This window comes from Phaseolus vulgaris, chromosome 8 (genome assembly GCF_051622355.1).
Source record: "Phaseolus vulgaris cultivar YP4 chromosome 8, ASM5162235v1, whole genome shotgun sequence".
NCBI classification, from domain to species: Eukaryota; Viridiplantae; Streptophyta; class Magnoliopsida; order Fabales; family Fabaceae; genus Phaseolus; species Phaseolus vulgaris.
Genome location: NC_143505.1, coordinates 23,058,881 through 23,077,880, shown reverse-complemented (window position 1 = coordinate 23,077,880; position 19,000 = coordinate 23,058,881). Strand labels below are relative to the sequence as shown.

At 34.6% G+C, this 19,000-nt stretch overlaps 1 protein-coding gene across 1 annotated transcript; it reads right to left on the bottom strand.

The window, feature by feature from the left end:
* Positions 1–9,170: 9,170 nt before the first annotated feature.
* LOC137826119 (protein FAR1-RELATED SEQUENCE 2) lies at positions 9,171–16,537 on the bottom strand. Its single transcript, XM_068631979.2, is given in 4 exon segments — positions 9,171–9,266; positions 9,268–9,447; positions 11,861–12,308; positions 16,298–16,537. Coding segments are annotated over 3 exon segments (654 nt in total). The 5' UTR covers positions 12,299–12,308; positions 16,298–16,537; the 3' UTR covers positions 9,171–9,230.
* Positions 16,538–19,000: the final 2,463 nt, after the last annotated feature.

Sequence of the window (19,000 nt, the reverse complement as noted above, 5' to 3'; positions counted from 1 at the left end):
GAAAAGAAGATGCAAGAACTCAAAACCAGTAGTTCAATTTGCTGCAGAACTGCACCAGCACCTTCACCAAGATCAAAGGTTTCCTAGAACAAGCACACTTGAAAATCTCTTTGGAAAACCTTTCAAAAATCTTTTGATCCTTCTTCTCACATGGAAAATGTTTGATCTCTGTCAAAAACGTAATTGCTCAGCACCTTTTCATGTGAGAGAGATTTTTCTTTATATAGAAAACCGTTTCTAACTTCTTTTCAAAAAACAGTTGAAAAGCAGTTATGAAAACAACAGATTCATTTTTGAACTTAACAGATTTATTTTGTGAAAACCGCCAACTCAGCTAACTGAAATAACTGTCTGAGTTGTACCTTTGGTGCCCTAACTAACTTGTGAAAAACCTTTCAGTTGACCAAAGAATAAACCTGTTCTTTCATAGTGAAACAGATTAAAAGATAGCAAACAGGCCAGCTCAGCTTTAACTGAAATAACTAACTAAGCTTTACCTGTGGTGCCCTAACAGAATTTTAGAAAAGCCTTTTAACAGAGAAGAATTAAACCGATTCTTTCTCCATAAAACTTTTCAAAAACCCTTTAACCACATCATGTGCTTGATCTAGACTTGGTTAGGCATCTAGGATGGGTCATACAGCAAAAGGCAACCTTACACAATTACAAGCCAACATACAAGATCATCTAAACCTATTACAAACTTCAAAGCAAACTAGCTATTTTTCTACATCAAACACACACAACACTAGGTAGAGAAAAGACTTCATCCATCTTCAACAACCTTGTCATCGTGTTCCTTGCTGAAGGAAAGGTGAGTTTGGTCATCTTTCTTAAGGCGGAGGATATCACGGTCGGAGTTGATGGATGAAGTCTCGCCCAACAGGGTTGCAGAGGCCCAAGGATATAGTTGCTTGTAGTTGGGAAGGGGCCTCGCAGCTGCGTTGGTGTGAGGTGGGTTTGGCTGCGCTTGGCTAGGTCGAGAAGGCGCGGATCTCACGACCTGGCTCGAAGGGACGTTAGGATCCCTTGGGAGGTTGCGGGAGGAGGAAGGGTTTGCCCTACGGGTGTTCGCCGGAAGGTTGCGGGGAGATGGAGGAGGGTTCGGTGTAATTGTGGAGCGAGCCATCGGAGAAGCTGCAAGAAGACGAAAAGAGGAAGAGATGAGAGTTCGTAAAGCAGAGAGACTCAACAGAAGAGAAGGAGACAGAAGAACGAAGGGGGGGGGGGGGGCTCGCAGAGAAAAGGTTTAGAAACCCTAAACGCAGAAAAGAAAAAGCAAACCAGAGAAAACATCCCACAACGTATGCACCAGACAGTTAATGGATGATGCAAACCAATTAAAATGCAGCAAATATCAGTGGGAGTGATAAAAAAGTTACCTTTTGATGATCAGAAAAGTGTTTCGCGAGATGTAGATTGAGGGAGTCGAAGCGCTCGCTGAGGTGTTTCGAGAGTTTGGAGTAAGGAAGAAGATAATGAAACAGTGAAGTGGCACGAAGTGTTTAAAGGTTTTGAAGAATCCCGAACGTTGCGAGAAGCGCAAGCGACGCGGGATTATGGTCGTCGATACGTCCACGTGTCAAGCGATCGAAGGGGGTTGGTGAAGTGTCAAATCGATGAACAGAATAAGCGCCAACGCGCAAGGCCACGTAGGTCACTGGAAATTTTACCCTATAGCCTTTTCGCTGAACAAGTCGCAGCTCAAGACTAGGGGGCTTGTGTACCGACCAGGTCATCGGTTGTGATGACGTATCTGCCACGTGACCGTGTGGGGCGTGCTCAGCAACGCACGTGGACAAGTGAGAAACGAATAGTCCAGGAGGGAGCATAGTCGCCGACTCATGGAAGTGGCGAGCTGCAATGAGCATGGCCGGTTGTCGCCGGGCTTCTGTGACATCGATGTGTTAGACAATGGAAGATCGGGTGGTCAGACATCGCCAATGGGGGGACATCGCCGGATCTTCCAGGAAACCTAGTTAAAACTGTTGGAGGCTCAGAAGAGCAGTTTCCAACGGGTAAGTCCAGTAAGGTGGTTGTTGCACCAGCATGGGGAACAAAGGTCAAGTAAGCTGGGGGAAACACCTTGCTCATCGGCGACGGGACTCCCAGAGTGGACATTCGTTGGTGGCAAGGCTTCCCCAGACCGAACGTGTATGGCGTAGCAATAAGAAGGGTGGCACTCACGACAAGCGATATCACAGAGATGATGCACTTTGTTGCATCCGATACTCGCCTTGTCATGTGGTGTTCCACAGCGTAGTACGTGCTAGATTACCCTTCGAGTAGGGGACTTAGCCGCGCGACTAGTTACTACACAAAAATAACGCTCAAGTTACCCCAACCATGATGACAGCACGTGTAGGGATGGATGCTACCTGTTACTCCAACCCAGATGATGACACGTGTAGGGTTGGATGCAATAGAGAAATGACGCTCGAGTTATCCTGGCTCAGATGATGACACGTGTAGGGCTGGGTGCTACCTGCTACCCCAGCCCAGATGGTGACACGTGCAGGGTTGGATGCGAGCCACGAGTCCAAAGCATAACTGCCTGGAGAGAGAAAAAACCTAGTTATAAAGGTAAACTTAACAGAATTTGCAGAGGTACGTTTTTCATTACGGCTCATTGCTAGGGTTGTGTGCACTTTAGTACGGTTCTACAGAGTATATTTTTCTCTCAGTTTTGGGTGTTCTTGTCACTGACTTGAGCGTCAGAGCGCCACCGGCCGCAGAGGCGCCACCTTGTGTTTTTCAGGTTCTCAGAGAGGCTATCTGTGGTGTGGACTTGAAGGGCACGTGGTGTTAAGCTGGTGAGGGAGAACGTGACGAGGCAACGCTCTTGCGCTAGGTCAACCGGCAGGAACACTAATCTTTTGCTTGTAGATAATTTTTTTAACAATGATTGACAGGATTTACTATAATATCATCTCTTTCATGTTAAATGTTATAGCATTGCGTTAGATGATCTCCACTGAAATCAATTGAATTTGACTACTAAACAACATCTCTTAATGGGAAAAATCAAATTTGGTTCATAGGTCAATTTCTTCTTCAATTCTTAAAAACTTCTCATGTATGCTTCACTCCAAATGAACTCTTGTCCCTTCTAAGTTAATTTTTTTAGTCATAATGCTAGAAAATCCCTTAATGAATTTTCTCTAAAATCTTGCTAATTGAAGAAACCTCATATTGGTGTAGGTATTGTGGGTCTCACCCAATGCATTAGTGTACCGATCAGGTCATCGGGTGTGATGACGTGGACAAGAGAAAGGTGGGTGGTCAAGAAGTCAACATAGTCGTCGTTTATGGATATGGCGTTCTGCGGTGTACATAGTCGCTGTTTATGGAAGTGGCGTTCTGCGGCATACATAATCAGTTGTCGCCGCTTTTGTGTGTCACCGACGTGTTAAGATAATGGAAGATCAGGTGGTCTGACATCGCCCAAGAGAGGCATCGCCCAAGAGAGGCATCGCCCAAGAGAGGCATCGCCCAAGAGAGGCATCGCCCAAGAGAGGCATCGCCCAAGAGAGGCATCGCCCAAGAGAGGCATCGCCCAAGAGAGACATCGCCCAAGAGAGACATCGCCCAAGAGAGACATCGCCCAAGAGAGACATCGCCCGAGAGAGGCATCGCCCGAGAGAGACATCGCCCAAGAGAGGCATCGCCCAAGAGAGACATCGCCCAAGAGAGACATCGCCCAAGAGAGGCATCGCCAAGCGGAGATATCGATGGTGTTACCCCCTGATGCCCATGGGTAGGAAAGACCGTGGAGGGGGCGACACCGTGAGGAAGCCTTGGACCTTGATAGCTCAGAACAGTAACAAAGAAAGGTGGCTTCGAGGTCATAAGTTCTAGTACCAGTAGGGGGTAAACCTGACTTGTGAAGTATCCACACCACTGTTGGGAGACCCTGGGACAGATACGACCCATGAGAGGGCCATGACCATGGGAGAACCACGTGCGTGGTAGTACGAGAGAACGTAGATACACCCCAGGTCAAGTGACTAGTGATTGGGACGCATGAGTTGGCACCCAGAAAGTCAACCCACGCGCCAAAAGCACTTCGAAGGAAGGAGGGCCCACACAATGGATTAACCCTAAGTTGGGTTGCGGCGCTGTGGGACCCTCTGCGCAGAATAACGATCAAGTCAGAAGGGCACGTGCTCATTAAAGGTTTCATTGAAAGTTTCCCAAGGTACGCGTTAATTCAGTTAAGATTTGAACGTTCCAAGGAATATTTTTATATGCTTTCAATGCGCTTTAACGCGCTTTAAACATGAGAGATGTATAAAAAGGGACCTTGGGGCATTTGAAGAGGGGAGAGTTTTGGACCTAATTCTCATAGTTACACAGAGCACAAACCCTAGTTGTTTTCGCTGCGCACCCACAGTGTGCACAAGGCAATTAGGGCAACACAGTTTCAGTGGTTCAGTACAGTTATTTCTGACCACCTTCAGAGCATCCGTTTACGGTGTTCCGATACGGAGGTGCGTCAGCTTAGATGTTTATCGTCGGAGTGTAAACGGTCGCGAGGGCGCCCTTTTGTTCACTTCTTTTCAGGTACTCACAGACGGAGCAAAACAAAGGTGCCCTAGCTCGCGAGAACAAGCCACGCGCAAAGACGATCCCGGTCAACCGGCGGAAACACATTACAACTTCAACCTCTGCTAGGGCTACCATAACACAACATGTCCTAAAAGTTGTACTTGTTGAAGTCGAAATTCACATGTAGAAAACTTAGCATAAAGTTTCTCCTTCAAAATTTGTAGTATCCTCAAATTATTTGTGTGCTTTTCCAATCTCTTAAAATAAATGAGACTATTATCAATGAACTCTATCACAAAATTATCCAACTATTAGCAAAAAATCTTATTCATGTAATCTATGAATAGTGTTGGAGCATTATTCACGCTAAAAATAATAACTAAATATTTATAGTCACCATAGTGGTTTCCAAGTTGTCTTTAGAGATATATTTGTAGATATTGGTATATTGAACTATGTCTAAGTCAGTTATCTAGTGGTTGTAAACTTAGTTAAGTCATTTGATAGTTGTAAACATAGTTTATTAGAAGGTCATCTGATGACTTATCATTTGGTTGTCTAGTGAACCGATAGTCATTTGTAAATGTTTATTTAGTTATTTAGCTTTTAATTTATACATATTACTAACTTGTAACCATTTTTTAGCCCTTAATGTGTTACTCATATAATACACTGACATAGAGACACATATACTACATATCTAATAACACTTATTACTAAATATTTGAGATGATCAATTCATTTTTGTGATTTTTTTTCTTTGTTTTTCATATCTAGTTGGTGTGATTCATTTATTAGTTTATCAAGTTCTTTCATATTTTGTTTCTCCTTTGTTGACACTATAACCATAACAAACTGGTATTAGAGTAAGTGATTTGCCTTGGTGATTGGTTCATATGAGTATGATTTGTTATGGGTGATGGTCCTATGTTTATGGATTTGGTCACACTGAGGGACTAATGTGATTTCTTTGGAGGATGTGCATGCACCAATATGGAAGGGAGTCACACTTAAAAGGAAATTTGTTTGAGTTAAGGCTCACATTGAGTAGAAATGAATAAGATAAAATAAGAAACTTTGTGAATTAGGAATTCGTCTATTAAACATAATTGTTTCTAGCTTGGAGTTTATTTCTATTTGGTAACAAATTTTAATTGATATTATGTGAATTTGTGTTGATTATATGTTTAGTTCAATAACGAATAAATTAAACAATTCAATCTGTGAAAATAAAATCAATGATATTGATGGAAAGTGTAAGGGTTAGTTTCGGTATTCAAGAACAAATAAGTTCTTAGAATCTTTCGACTAAACGTAAAATTAATTAACTGATTATTCAACTGTGAAAGTTTGATTTTAAAATAAACAAAAGACGAAAGAGACAGAAGAGGAAGAATAATTATTACCTTTATTTTTGCTCTCTTATTCAAAAAGCACTATAACTAATTTTCTGCTGATTAAATAATTGTACAGCAACAAACATCTGCCATATAGTCATTTAATAGTGTATATTGTTTATATTTTTTTTATAATTTTTTTCTGCTGGGTTTGGTAGTTTTCTAAATTTTTTCACATTTTATAAATTATTTAATTATTTAACTTTTTAATTTAACAAAAATTGAATTAAATAGATTTTATTTATTTATTCATTTTATCTTATCTAATTTCATATTTTTGTAATTATAATTTAATTACTCCAGAATAGTTTTATCCATAAAACAAATTTAAAATTTATATAAAAACATCGCATGAACATTTTTATTTGTCATTTGATATCTATAGGCCCTCTTAATTGTTTTTTTTTTATATATAAATTACTTTTCCATTTTACCTCATTTTAATATTTATTTTATTATTTTATTTTGAATATTTTAATCATTTTGCAAAGGTTCTTTCGTTGTTTCCTTTTTATTTTTCTTTCTTTTCTTCTTTTTTGGGCAATTCATTATCTACCATGACTTTAAATTATATGCATACATATTGCAGTATGTGGATGTACACTACATTTTTCTCTTCTGGAGTGAAGGATATTGATGCAATTTTGAGATAAAGTTGGTTGCGAAAGAGTCCTATTTCAATGGATATCAAAAAAGTGCAACAAATCTAATACATATACTTCAAATTTCTATATCTTAATTATAAAGCATTAAAGTTAAACACATATTAATTATTGTTTCTATGATCATTTGATATTTCTTATTTGTTTTTAAAACTAATATATGTTGTGATTTTCTTCTACATATCAAGATTTTTTGGTTTTTTTTAGTCTTCTCAATAGATTCTTTCCTCTCTCGTCGGATTCTCTCTCTTATTTACCGTCTTTATAATTTGATAACATTGAATTTGTATTTTCTCAATATTGCACTATATTATAATTCATTCCACCTCCGCAATCATAGAATAATGTTTTCTCATCATCACTCTAATTCAAATTTGAACAGTAACATTAGTATGTAAAATGTTTCAATTTTTTATTTTATGCATTATCTTATTTTGGTTTATAATTTTATTTATGAAGATCTGATTTTTTTTTATATGTTGTGAAACATAATTTAATGAGAGGTCTTTTAAAATTATTTTGTAAACAGAATAAACATAATTTTACTAAATTTAATGAGTTTTAATAATTTTCAATCAATATGCATTTAAAAAAAATATTTTTATGACATAATTTTCACAATCTATGTTAAAACAAAATGATTATATATGACTATCTATATATTTGATTTAAAAGGTTAAATATTACTATAATCACTAAAAAAAATTATTAATTAGAACCTAAGTTTCTTTTATTTTGAAAATACTAATTAAGATAAATAAAGTAATAAAATATTTAAATTAAAATGAATTTTTTTTAGTTGCAAAATTCATTCAAGTAATTTATCTAATATTAATTAAGATAAACATTTTTTTTTTTACGATATCACAATAGAAAAGTAAAAAAAAATAGATATAAAATTAAAAAATCATTAAAAATGAGCAAAATATGTGATAAGAATATTTTAGTAGATTAATACTTCTTAACAATTTTAAAGTTTAAAAAAAATCATTCTAAAACGTTTGAAGTAACATCCAATATAAAAACCACACTAAGTTAGAGAGTAAAATTGTTCTTACATTTGATAAAAAAGTAAAAAATATTCAAATAAATATAAATAGAATCATATCATATATGAAAGATTTTATTTAAAAAATATGATTTTTTTATTGAAAACTGGGCGTTAATCCCCAAAGATACACTTCTTAATCTCCTTTATCTTTCTCTACTCTTTTAATAATTAATTCTACTCTTAATTAACCAAAGTAAATCACTCACAATATATTGTTACATTCATTTTTCTTATACTATTAGGTAATCATTTCATTAAAAAGATACATTAAAAAAATCAAAAAAAAATTATTATTTGTGGTCCAAGATTATACATATTTAAAAATCAAACTACTCTAGATTTGATGAATAGACAAATCCATAAAAGTAAAAAATATCGATACAAAATAATAATAATAACATTAATAGCAAAACTAAAAAATGAAAATACACAATAATTATAAAAATAAAATACATAATAATAAAAATAAAATACAGATATAAATTAAAAATAAAAATAAAAAATAGGGATACCGTTAATTTATATTACTTCAATAGATAATTTGGTGAAGCATTCATAATTTAATTATATTTAGTTATAAGCTAATTTTCTTAACTTGCAAGTAATTATTCAGTCATCAACAAACTGTTTAAGTAGTTTTACCACGCATGACCTAACGCGAATTCGCTAACGAATATAGTTTAAAGGTGAAAAGTGTGCTGCTTTTCAGGTGAAGAAAGTGGGACTATATCTACTGCTGTTTGTCCATCGACGTAAAGCCAATTATGATGTTATCATTCAGAAAATTAGCCTTGCGAATAATTAACTAATCATTTGCAGCGTCAGCAAAATCTCAATCACATATTAAAATATTTAAACAAAATGGTAAACCCAAAAAGGTTGAGAATAATTTGTGTTTTGACTCTTACCTGACGGAATGAAATTCATAACTTTATTTTGTAAAGCTATGGAGACCCCAAAACAACTAACTGAAAATCTTGGATTTTTTCCAAAATGATATAATTCCATTTAATATTTTCTAAAATAGATAAAAATAAATTTTATTCTAAAATTAGATAAATCGAATACGACTTCAATTTAATTCAAGTCGTACTTGATGATTACGGTTTCATTTATATCAAATTCGATTCGACTGAAATTGTACATGTACGATTTATTCAATTTTAGAATAAATAAAAAATTATCGATTTCAGAAAATATTAGATGAAATTATACCATTTTGAGGAAAAACCGAAAATCTTGATTTGTAAGACGCCTAAAAGGAAATTGTTATCTAATAGAATATACGGTCATTACACTAAAGTCTGAAAATTTTGAACCTTTTTAAAAAGGATGCAGTGATAAATAGGTCGCTAGTGTACTGCATTCCTTCTTCAAAAGTTTGGTCAGTTTGGTGCCTTACGGTTTCATTCCCTCAATAATCCTTGCATAACGCAACAGGTGTATGGCACTTCTAGGTACCACACGTCTTTCCCTGTCCTCTTGAAAACGAAAAGAACAGATTCGGATATGTATAAAGAAGACCTATGCGTAGTGAAATTATTTACTATACTCGTCAATTATACACTCAGGTTAAGCACCAAGGCTTTCTGTTCTGTGAACATTTTTTCATTTCAGACTCGGCTCTCCTTACATTCTCAATAACGAGTTGAATTTTTGTGGACAGTTCCTCTGTCTCCTCCTCAACATTGTTTATAAAGCTCAGCAGTTTTTCTCGATATGCAGCACATAGTTGATCTTGGCGTTCCAACTCCATTGTAAGTTCTGAAATTTTCTTATCTTTATCACCCTACAAGCAAAGGAAAAATATATATATTTTTTGAAATGGTGTTGATCCAAATATCTAGTAGCATTGGAATAGGACAATGAAGATAAAATAAAAAACCACCTAACAAAACAAAACTAGGAAAACCACAAAATATTGTGTTCATATGTTTTTCACCCAAATACAGGAGATGTTTGATAATTATATGTACTTAGCATATTATGTATTGCAATAAAGCACCAAATGTCACCTATAACTCCTTAACTACATTCATTACTTCGCAATAGAATTATTCAATCCTCGGCTTTTTAAATAATGAAATTTGGAGAGAGCAGCAGTTTAGCTTTGTGAACTTTCTTGTTTGATCATTTTCATTCCATTATTTTTATGTTCACTAGATAGATGAGCAATCTCTGCCTTCTTGCACATGTAATGAACATTAACTACACATACAAAGAACACGGTCTTTCAACTCAATAAAACAACAGGAACAAGGCCTTTCTAAATTATCTTTTAGCTCACATGGTACTGGCAGCCTAGCTTCAACTGAGAACAGCTGGTTGTCCGTAGTCATTGGTTAGAACCAACTCGGATTAGGGTAAGAACTCAAGAAAGGATTGAAAACAAATCTTTTTATTGCTAACCGTAACCAATGTGATGAAAACCTTACACTTTAGAGCTATATTAAGAGTACCTCAGTATCACAAGTACATGCCAATAAATCCCAACTCCCTCTCTCCTCATTCATACTACTTATTCTGTTAGGTAGCTAGCCACCCCTGTACAAACAGTTATTCAGTTATTAGTCAGACAGCATCATTTTCCCCTTTTACCATTTTCTTATACCTCACAAAATAAAACCTTTTAATAAGTGATCTGCTATTATCACCTTGCTCATGTCCGACACTTTATTTTCCCAAATAAACAACAAAAAATAACCTAAAAACCAAACACCAAAATGTAAAGAGGAAGCAAGCAGATATAGACATCAACTTTTCATTATCTGTCGATATCTAGCAGAAAAATCCAATAAATATTATAGATGACCGACCGCCGTTGCCGTTACAAGTTGTCGTGTTTTATAGCATACGAAGTTAGTGTTCAGTCCGGACAATTAAAGCCCCGCAAGATCATAATTTACCCATAACCAAGTAATGGAATACTAATTCCAGTAAAACTTCATGGTGAATGAAGTTACACTCGGCAAACTGAATTTTAAGAGAGGAGGGGAAACAATACTCAAAAGTATGATCTGGAGAAGGAAAAAAGAATAATACTACAGAAGAGTGGGAAAGTAAGAGAGCACTGTAGTTCAAGAACAACAACCTCATTGCTCATGAAGATTTCCAAGGAATCAATTGGTAACAATCAAGAACCAATGCAACATAAACTAAATGTCCAATAACTTGGTCAAGGAGGCTGACCGACCATATCAAGAACTTTTAAAGCTTAAATTGTTGGGAGGAAGCACATAAATGGCAAGATTTCCATTACTGATCAATAAGCCTAGGAACTGAACATGACATCTTAAATAATTAATTTAAAAACTTGGTATCAAACAACAATTGTTATTCAAACATAATCTCCTTTTCAAGTGCATAAACTATATTAGATTTTAGAAGAAATGCTACTGTCATGATACAATTGTCTATATTTGATTAAAACCAACAAATAATGCATCTAGTTAAGCATGTTTGTAGACAAATCAGTAACCTCTATATCCTTAATGGTTTTGACCTATAGTTTTTGACAGTCTCCTCTACCCTCTAGTGATAAGACTACCCTCGCTATCTAGCATCTGCTCTACTCTCCTTATCAGTTTCTACATGTCTTCTTCACACATGCCCAAACCACTTAAGACAACATTCTACTATTTCTTCTATAATAGATGCTACCTGCTCTTTCTCTAACGTCTTCATTCCTAATACTATCATGTCTATGATTAGGAATAAAAGCATTACAAAGAAAAAATGGACTAAATATTCCCTAAATCTGACTATCAATAAAATTTCATAAATATTCCCCACCAACATAATATAAAATCAGCCGTAGTTATGAATAAAAGGCACCAGGAAAATTACTCCTGATAAATGTCATTATTTTTCATCTCATTTTAGAATTTAGCAATCCTGCAAAACACTTGTGACTCCATTTATGCAAAATCCAAATAAACAGAGTCTTACAAACTAGTGAATACCTATGTGTCAGATTGTGACAGGTATAAACAAAATATATTGAGATAAGATGACTATATTCAGCAATTAATGTTATCAGCAGTTACCACAGGTCTTACATGCACAATTCACAAACCCACCAGCAAACCATATCCCAAAAGGTAAAAAAAAAAAGAATACTATCACTTAAAATTGTATGAAATAAGTTGTTACCTAATGCACAATGAATAATACAGCATAATTTAAACAAGCAGAAAGCTCACCACTGTACCAAACCCATTAGCCGTAGCAATTAGAGGATGGTTGTGATCCTTTATAAATCTGGTGACAACCCATTTTCCAGATTTTTCCAACTTTACCAAGATAGTTGCCTTGCAACCTTCACGAGCACTAGGTCTTGGTTTTTTCTCTGGTCCCAATGCCCCCTTGTTATTTGGTGAGAATCCTTGTTTGTTACATCCAAGCCGACGAGCAAGAGTCCTCCCATCAATTCCAGAACGCCGCCTTTGCATTATGCGTACAACAAATCCTACCCGTCTGGCGTAATCAATATAAAATTTCCGAGCAGCTACTTCAGAATCAAATTCCATGCCCACATATGGCTCTTGAATTTCAACTCCTTCATATATACTTGTACTCTCTTCTAGACAGCTACACTCGGCTTCATTTGCCTTGTCCGAATCCACCACCACAAAATCCATAAAAGTCTGCCTATTGTGTCATTAAGATAAACAATTTCAAATATTCATGGAACAAATATATAAAATTCAGTGTTTTTGAGTTAGCAGATGCATTATCAATTCCCCCAAAAGTGTGTCCAACAAGTTCAGAGAAAAAAAAAATAGAGAATAAGCCTCAGCATGGACATATTTAATGTTTATTTAGTTTAGAAAAGGATATGACTGAAGTATCTCAGGGCTTTTGAGAAAACTACATTAGGCTGGACCAGAGTGACAGCTTTGAAGGAACAAAGCAAATGAGAAAGCGAAGGGAGAAAGTGAGGAACAGTAAAATGAATTACATTTTAAGGAAATTGAGTCAATTTCATATATAATGTGTCTAGAGTGTATGTATTATACAGGCATGGGTTTGGCTGGGTATTGCAATTATTTTGAGAAAACAACCACTTTATTTTTTAGGAAACTCTCAAGAAGATGGAAAAGAAAAAATAAAAATGATTTATTTCTATAAAATAAGTACAACCAAACAAACACTATATAACAATTGTGCCACAGCAAGATTAAACGGCTAAAACTATTGTATCATAATTTATCCAATCTTAACTCTTATCCAAGTCCATCCATCACTCCATTTCCTTTTGGGGGTGAAAAAAAGACCATGGAACATTTTACAATCAACTAAAAGATTTACATGAACTGCCAGTGCATGGTTTTTGTGATATATTAAATGAAAGAAAGAATAAAAATTAAGCTTCTATCCTAGGAACCACACAATCAAAAGGACAGCAAAGCAAGTTGTTTTCATTAGGTTTGTTATCTAACCAGAAGTCTGATAAATTTGATGGTCTTCTTCATTTTCTTTCTCATCTCTTCGAAAGTTTAGGGAATTTTTGTTATGTTTCAGCTTACATGCTTTTTATTCTATCGATACTGCCACCTTAGGTTTAAGAAACCAGGAATTAACTGGTCAGTGGACAAATTGCATCATAAATGTTGTCATCTAAGCTGTGACTTGACTACGCATTTTCCAAGTTGAACGGTTACTAATAGGTAGTCATGGCTCATGTCAAGGTTAGACAAGATCACACACCTGGCTATATTCCTTCTCCGCCTAAAATCTAAACCCTGCATTTGTCAGCTCAGTCATGATTAAATGCTACAAATTTGAAGAAAATAACACACTTCTTCTCCTGCAACCACCTTAGGTTATGATTCTTTTTTAGCCAACACACCAACAAAAAGGATACTATTATTTGAAACTATGGTTATCAAAATCTAGGGCCAACTCATAAAGAGTTTATGAGTTTACTCACCTGATCCGAGTTGAGTCATGTCCAAACTCATTTTTTGGTGGACTCAAATTAAACTTAGATCAGACTCGATTAATTTGGAGTAGACTTGTGAGACTGAGTTCAAGTGAACAAGTCATCTCATTTGGCAGAAAAGTGACGTGTTGCATTTGAAATGCAACATTTCAAAATACCATGGCTAATTTTGATCCTTTTTTGGGTTGTGCATCCGACTCTCACGCTCGCGATCTCCTTCTTACGTTTCTGATCTCTTTATGTGCAACTCCCATTTCTCCAACAATTGTATCACATTTTCTCATGCGATCACGTACATCTTCTAAGGCCATTATGTGTCTTCTCTGAATGCCACTGTCTGACAATCTTTGGCCTCTGTCTCGCAATCTTTGATCAACCACTGTGTCTTCTCCATTAACACGTAACGTGATTTTCATTGTAAACTTTTGTTCCTTCAATTGGTGGATTCAGATATAAAACCCACAATGGTCCATTAAATTAATATCAAGAAGAGGAGAAAGATCACCACTTACATTTATGGTAGAATAGTGCAAATTAGCATGTTGAAAATGTCTATAAAGGGAAGAGACTTTATAAGGTTTGGTATGACTAGATTTTCCACAACTTATTTTACTTTAGCTTGCCTTTATGAATTGAAAGCATCATTGATGAGCAATTTTAGCTCTAAAGAGTGGGACACAAGCAAGTTTGGAACTTCATAAAATGGGAGTAAAGTTGAGAATATTGTATTAGATAGCCAATTTTGGAAGAATGTAACCATATACCCCAAAGTTGCTACCTCTCTTATGGTGGTCCTTCCATTAGTGCATTGAGATATAAAACCCACAATGAGGTTCATATACAAGGAGAAGGATTGTGCAAGTGCAACTTTAATAATATTAAGAAAACGTAAAATTTATAAACCTTCTACCATTAAAAATTAAACTATTTATTCTGTAATTATTTCTAATATAGCATAATTGGTGGTATTTTCATAGCTATGAACATGTTTGGAAAATCATTGAGGTGGATAATCAACTTCACAAGTCTTAGCATGCAAATGCCTATTGCCTTAACCCCTACATGCACTATGAATCTAATTTTAGAAATAATGATCTTGCGGTGAAAGAGGGGTTAAGTATTCGTTTGACAAGACTCTCACGAGTCTATGAGTAAGGTCCACGACTCGAGTCTACAAACTCACCACAAGTCTATGTAGACTCTCGGGTCTACAAACTCACCACAAGTCTATGTAGACTCTCGGGTCTACAAACTCACCACAAGTCTATGCAGACTCTCGAGTCTACAAACTCACCACAAGTCTATGTAGACTCTCGAGTCTACAAACTCACCACAAGTCTATGTAGACTCTCGAGTCTACAAACTCACCACAAGTCTACGTAGACTCTCGAGTTTGATAACCTTGTTTGAAACACTTAAATCCATAATTGATTTTGGATCCATATGTCCAGAAAAATAGCAAAACATTCTCCAAGCCTTATATCGATATGCCAAAAAATGTTACTATTGTAGATACTAGCCAAACTATGGGAGATCAAACTTGGAGATCTAATTAGGAACAGTTTTAATACTTTATATGAATGTGGATTTCCGATTTAAAATGCTTGATTGAGTATCTTGCTCTTTCTTATAAGTGAGTAAATGAAAAGGGATGAAATCACTCTATTTTGCAACTTCATGGAGTTGACATTGAAATGATACAGGTAGCGTAAGGTGGATGAATTAGAAATGTTCAGAGTATATTTGTGTCAAGTTTCCTTTGGAAAAGATATGACATAGTTATCCTGGAAACATCATTTTGCTGATCAGCACTTAAATGAAGAAAGTTAATAAAACAGTGTCCACATCTGCATTCGTGCAGTTCAAGGCTGAAAGTTTGACCTGACCCAATGCATTTATGTATTTAAATCTGTACTGGACAGTAAAAAAAGGAGAGCTCGTTGTTGCAGTCCTGTACTTAGTGATAAACCCCAGCAGAATAGCAATGGAATAAAAAAAATTGATGCTGAGGAGAGATTTTAATGTATACTTTTTAGCCTAGAATAATTTCATTCAAACAAAGATAACACAAGGAAATTGGAGGATAAAGGATCTTCCAATCCCTCTCGATATCTATTGTAAAATTCAACTAGAAAAGGAAATTACCAAAATCCTAAACATCAACCTCATACAATAACCAAGCCCAGCTTAACCATTAAATCCCTTGGTTTAGCTCTGCTAAAAACCAAACTATTCAATTTTATTTCACTTTCTAGACTTGTATTACCACCAATTACCAAATCCACAAACCCCATACTCATTTTGTTCAAGTATGGACCTTAGCATCTAAACACCGCTACACTCATACGCCATAATCTTCCAAGATACACTCTCACTCTGCCTCAATTAGAAGACTACCACAGCCTCATGTTCTTTAACCCAATTCTAAAATATCAAGAGACCGTGAGAAAAATCACTTTGACAAAGAAAACTTATAAAACTCTCCGTCTCTCTCTCGCTCTCACACACAAGAATATATATACATATACATATACATATATATATATATAAAGGTTTCCTCATTGAGAGACCATAGTTGCCGAAGTGTAGAAGGTGCATTAAAAAGATCTGAACAAGTACTTGTTTGCGTTCTCGAAAGAGAAAAACATTTCTGGGAAGAAAACAAAAAGAAAAAAGCAAGCATGGGTTAACTTACTGCGAAACGGCAGAGGGTGCAAAACCAAGATCTTTTCACCGTGTCACTTTTTGTCGATTGTATGGAAGTTAGGTAAGATATTGAAGAAATCTGACTAATACGAAGGATCTTTGGTGTTGTATTGTGTGTGTAAGGTGGAAGAATGAAACGAGGTTTTGGGTACTCTCTTTTACTGTTTTCACGAGTAACCCTCGTCATGCGGGTTTGGTATAGGTGCTCCACTTTCAGTTTTGCACCGCCATTTCCACCCAATTTGGCTTCTACACTTAGATTTAAATATAAATAAATAAACGTATTAAAAAATATTAATGATGGTTTCATTTTTTTACTTTTAAAATTTAATTTATATTTTTTTATATTTTAAATTTGGTTTAATTCAGTTTTTTCCTTGCTTTGAATCAACTTGCTAACAATTTTAAGATAATAGTAGTTAAATATTACTCTAAAACAGTATTTAAAACATTTTCGATAAGAGTTATGTATGAACAAAAATATTATTTTAACGAGTATATATAGATTGTATAAAATTACTTTTAACATCATATATTTCTCATATTTATTAGTCTTTATATGACTTAAAGGTTTGTAACCTGTGACATGAATACTTGTAACTCTTCAACTTTCCTACCCATAAACAAGATTTTTTGTTTAGAGAAAATACATAAATTTTATTCTAAGAAAAAAAAATCATTTTACATTGTGCTCTAAATTCCTTTTATTTTATTAGTTTCATATATAATGTTGTTATTATTAACTTAATATTCTAATTTATTGTGTTAGATATGAGAAAAACTTTAAATTTTGCAAAATTTGAACTTGTAGCACTTTTTATTGTGAAAAATAATTATTTATTTTAAATAATGTATCGGTTGGCACCGGACAAGTCATATCACTCAATGACCGGTTGAAAACACATTTTAGGTTTTGTTTGTGTCTGGTTGTTCATTGTATAAAAAAAAGAAAGACACATATTCTGGTCGTTTGTTTCCATTGATTCCCCCGTGTATTTGTGAGCAAAAAAAGGTGTTGAAATAACATTTTTTCATCTTCACTGGTGCCCAAAGATTTGCCAAGAAAGACACATAAATTATGTGAATTAACCATATTACCCTTGATGTTATAAAATTATTTAATAATATTAATAATAATAATTAATTATAATAATAAAATAATAAATATAAATATAATTATTTATAACAAAGGATAATTTATATAATAATAGTATTAAATATAAAAAATAATAATATTATCTAATATAGAAATAATTTTAAATACATTTATATTTTTTTAAATGAAATATTTGATCAATAATATTTTAAAATATGTTTATATATATATATATATTATAATAATAAATTATAAACAATAATATAAAAATAAATTACATATTTAATAATAGTTAAAATAAATTTATTAAATAATAATATTAATAAAACAAATTAATTTGATTTGATGAAAATATTTTTTTTAATGTATTTATAATAAAAATAAATTATTCAATAAAAATAAATATTTTTTACATCAAATATTTTAATTAACTTAAAATCTATAAAAAAAATATCTCATATTTTATTATTCAAATATTTTTAAAGATAAGGGTAAATTTGTAAACTTACATTTTAAAAAGATTAAAAATCCTCTCGCAACTATCATATCAATCACAAATTTCAATAAACTTTTCTCACAAATCTACTCTAACATACCTTAATCCAAACAACCTCACTTTCTTCACACTTTTCCTTCAAATCCACTCTCTAATCCAAACAAAGCATTAAAGCAACTACAATAAATAACACAATTAAAGCAGTTGTAAGAACTCTCTGAAAATACGGGACACGTCGCACCAAATTTGGGTAACGCCTCAAGAAATCAGGGAACCTCTCTAAAAATAAGCTAACAATGATATATGATAGATTTGGTCCATTACAACAGATGGTTCATGACTAAACATTATAAATAAACTCTCTACCAAGGGATAAGGGACGCTTTTAATCAATTCTTAATATACACTTCATAAACTAAGTACTTACTTGATTATTAAAGTACCTTTTGCAGGTCAACCCCGACCAAGCACCAACAAATTAAAGAAGAAGACTTAGAGTGGGAAGCAAGGAAGCAATCGAACGACCGACACATCAGCAATTGTACAACGAGTTCCAAGTACTATTTAGGCTCACTTTGTCTATACAAGTACAATTGGTCTTTACAAGTACAATAGGCGCCCCCCGTGGGGCCGAGATAGAATACAACAAACAACAATGGTTTCAACAAGGCAACATCGAGTGAACAATGACTGAATGCCTGAAGACCTCGCTATGCTCCAAATACTTCAAAAACAAATGGAAGAGATGTGTCAGAAAGGCATTGAAGATCAACAAAAGAATGAAGAAGAGGTGTGTCTCCTCAAGGAGCAGAATAAAGAATTGAAATGACGAATCTCCAGATCTGAGCATAGAGAGCAATCTCTTTCAAATGAGCCTACCTAAAGTCAAGAAAAAACTGCAATCGTTCGGACTCATACCCATCAGGCATCCAGACAACATACCGAACGAACACGGATTATTGAGGAGGAGGATGACCCAAAAGGAAATCCTTTTACTGATGAAATCATGGAGGCTCAACCCCACCCCCCCCCCCCCCAAATGGAAAAGGCTTAACATCAAGCTTTATGATGGTTCCACAATCCGAACGAGCACATGAATG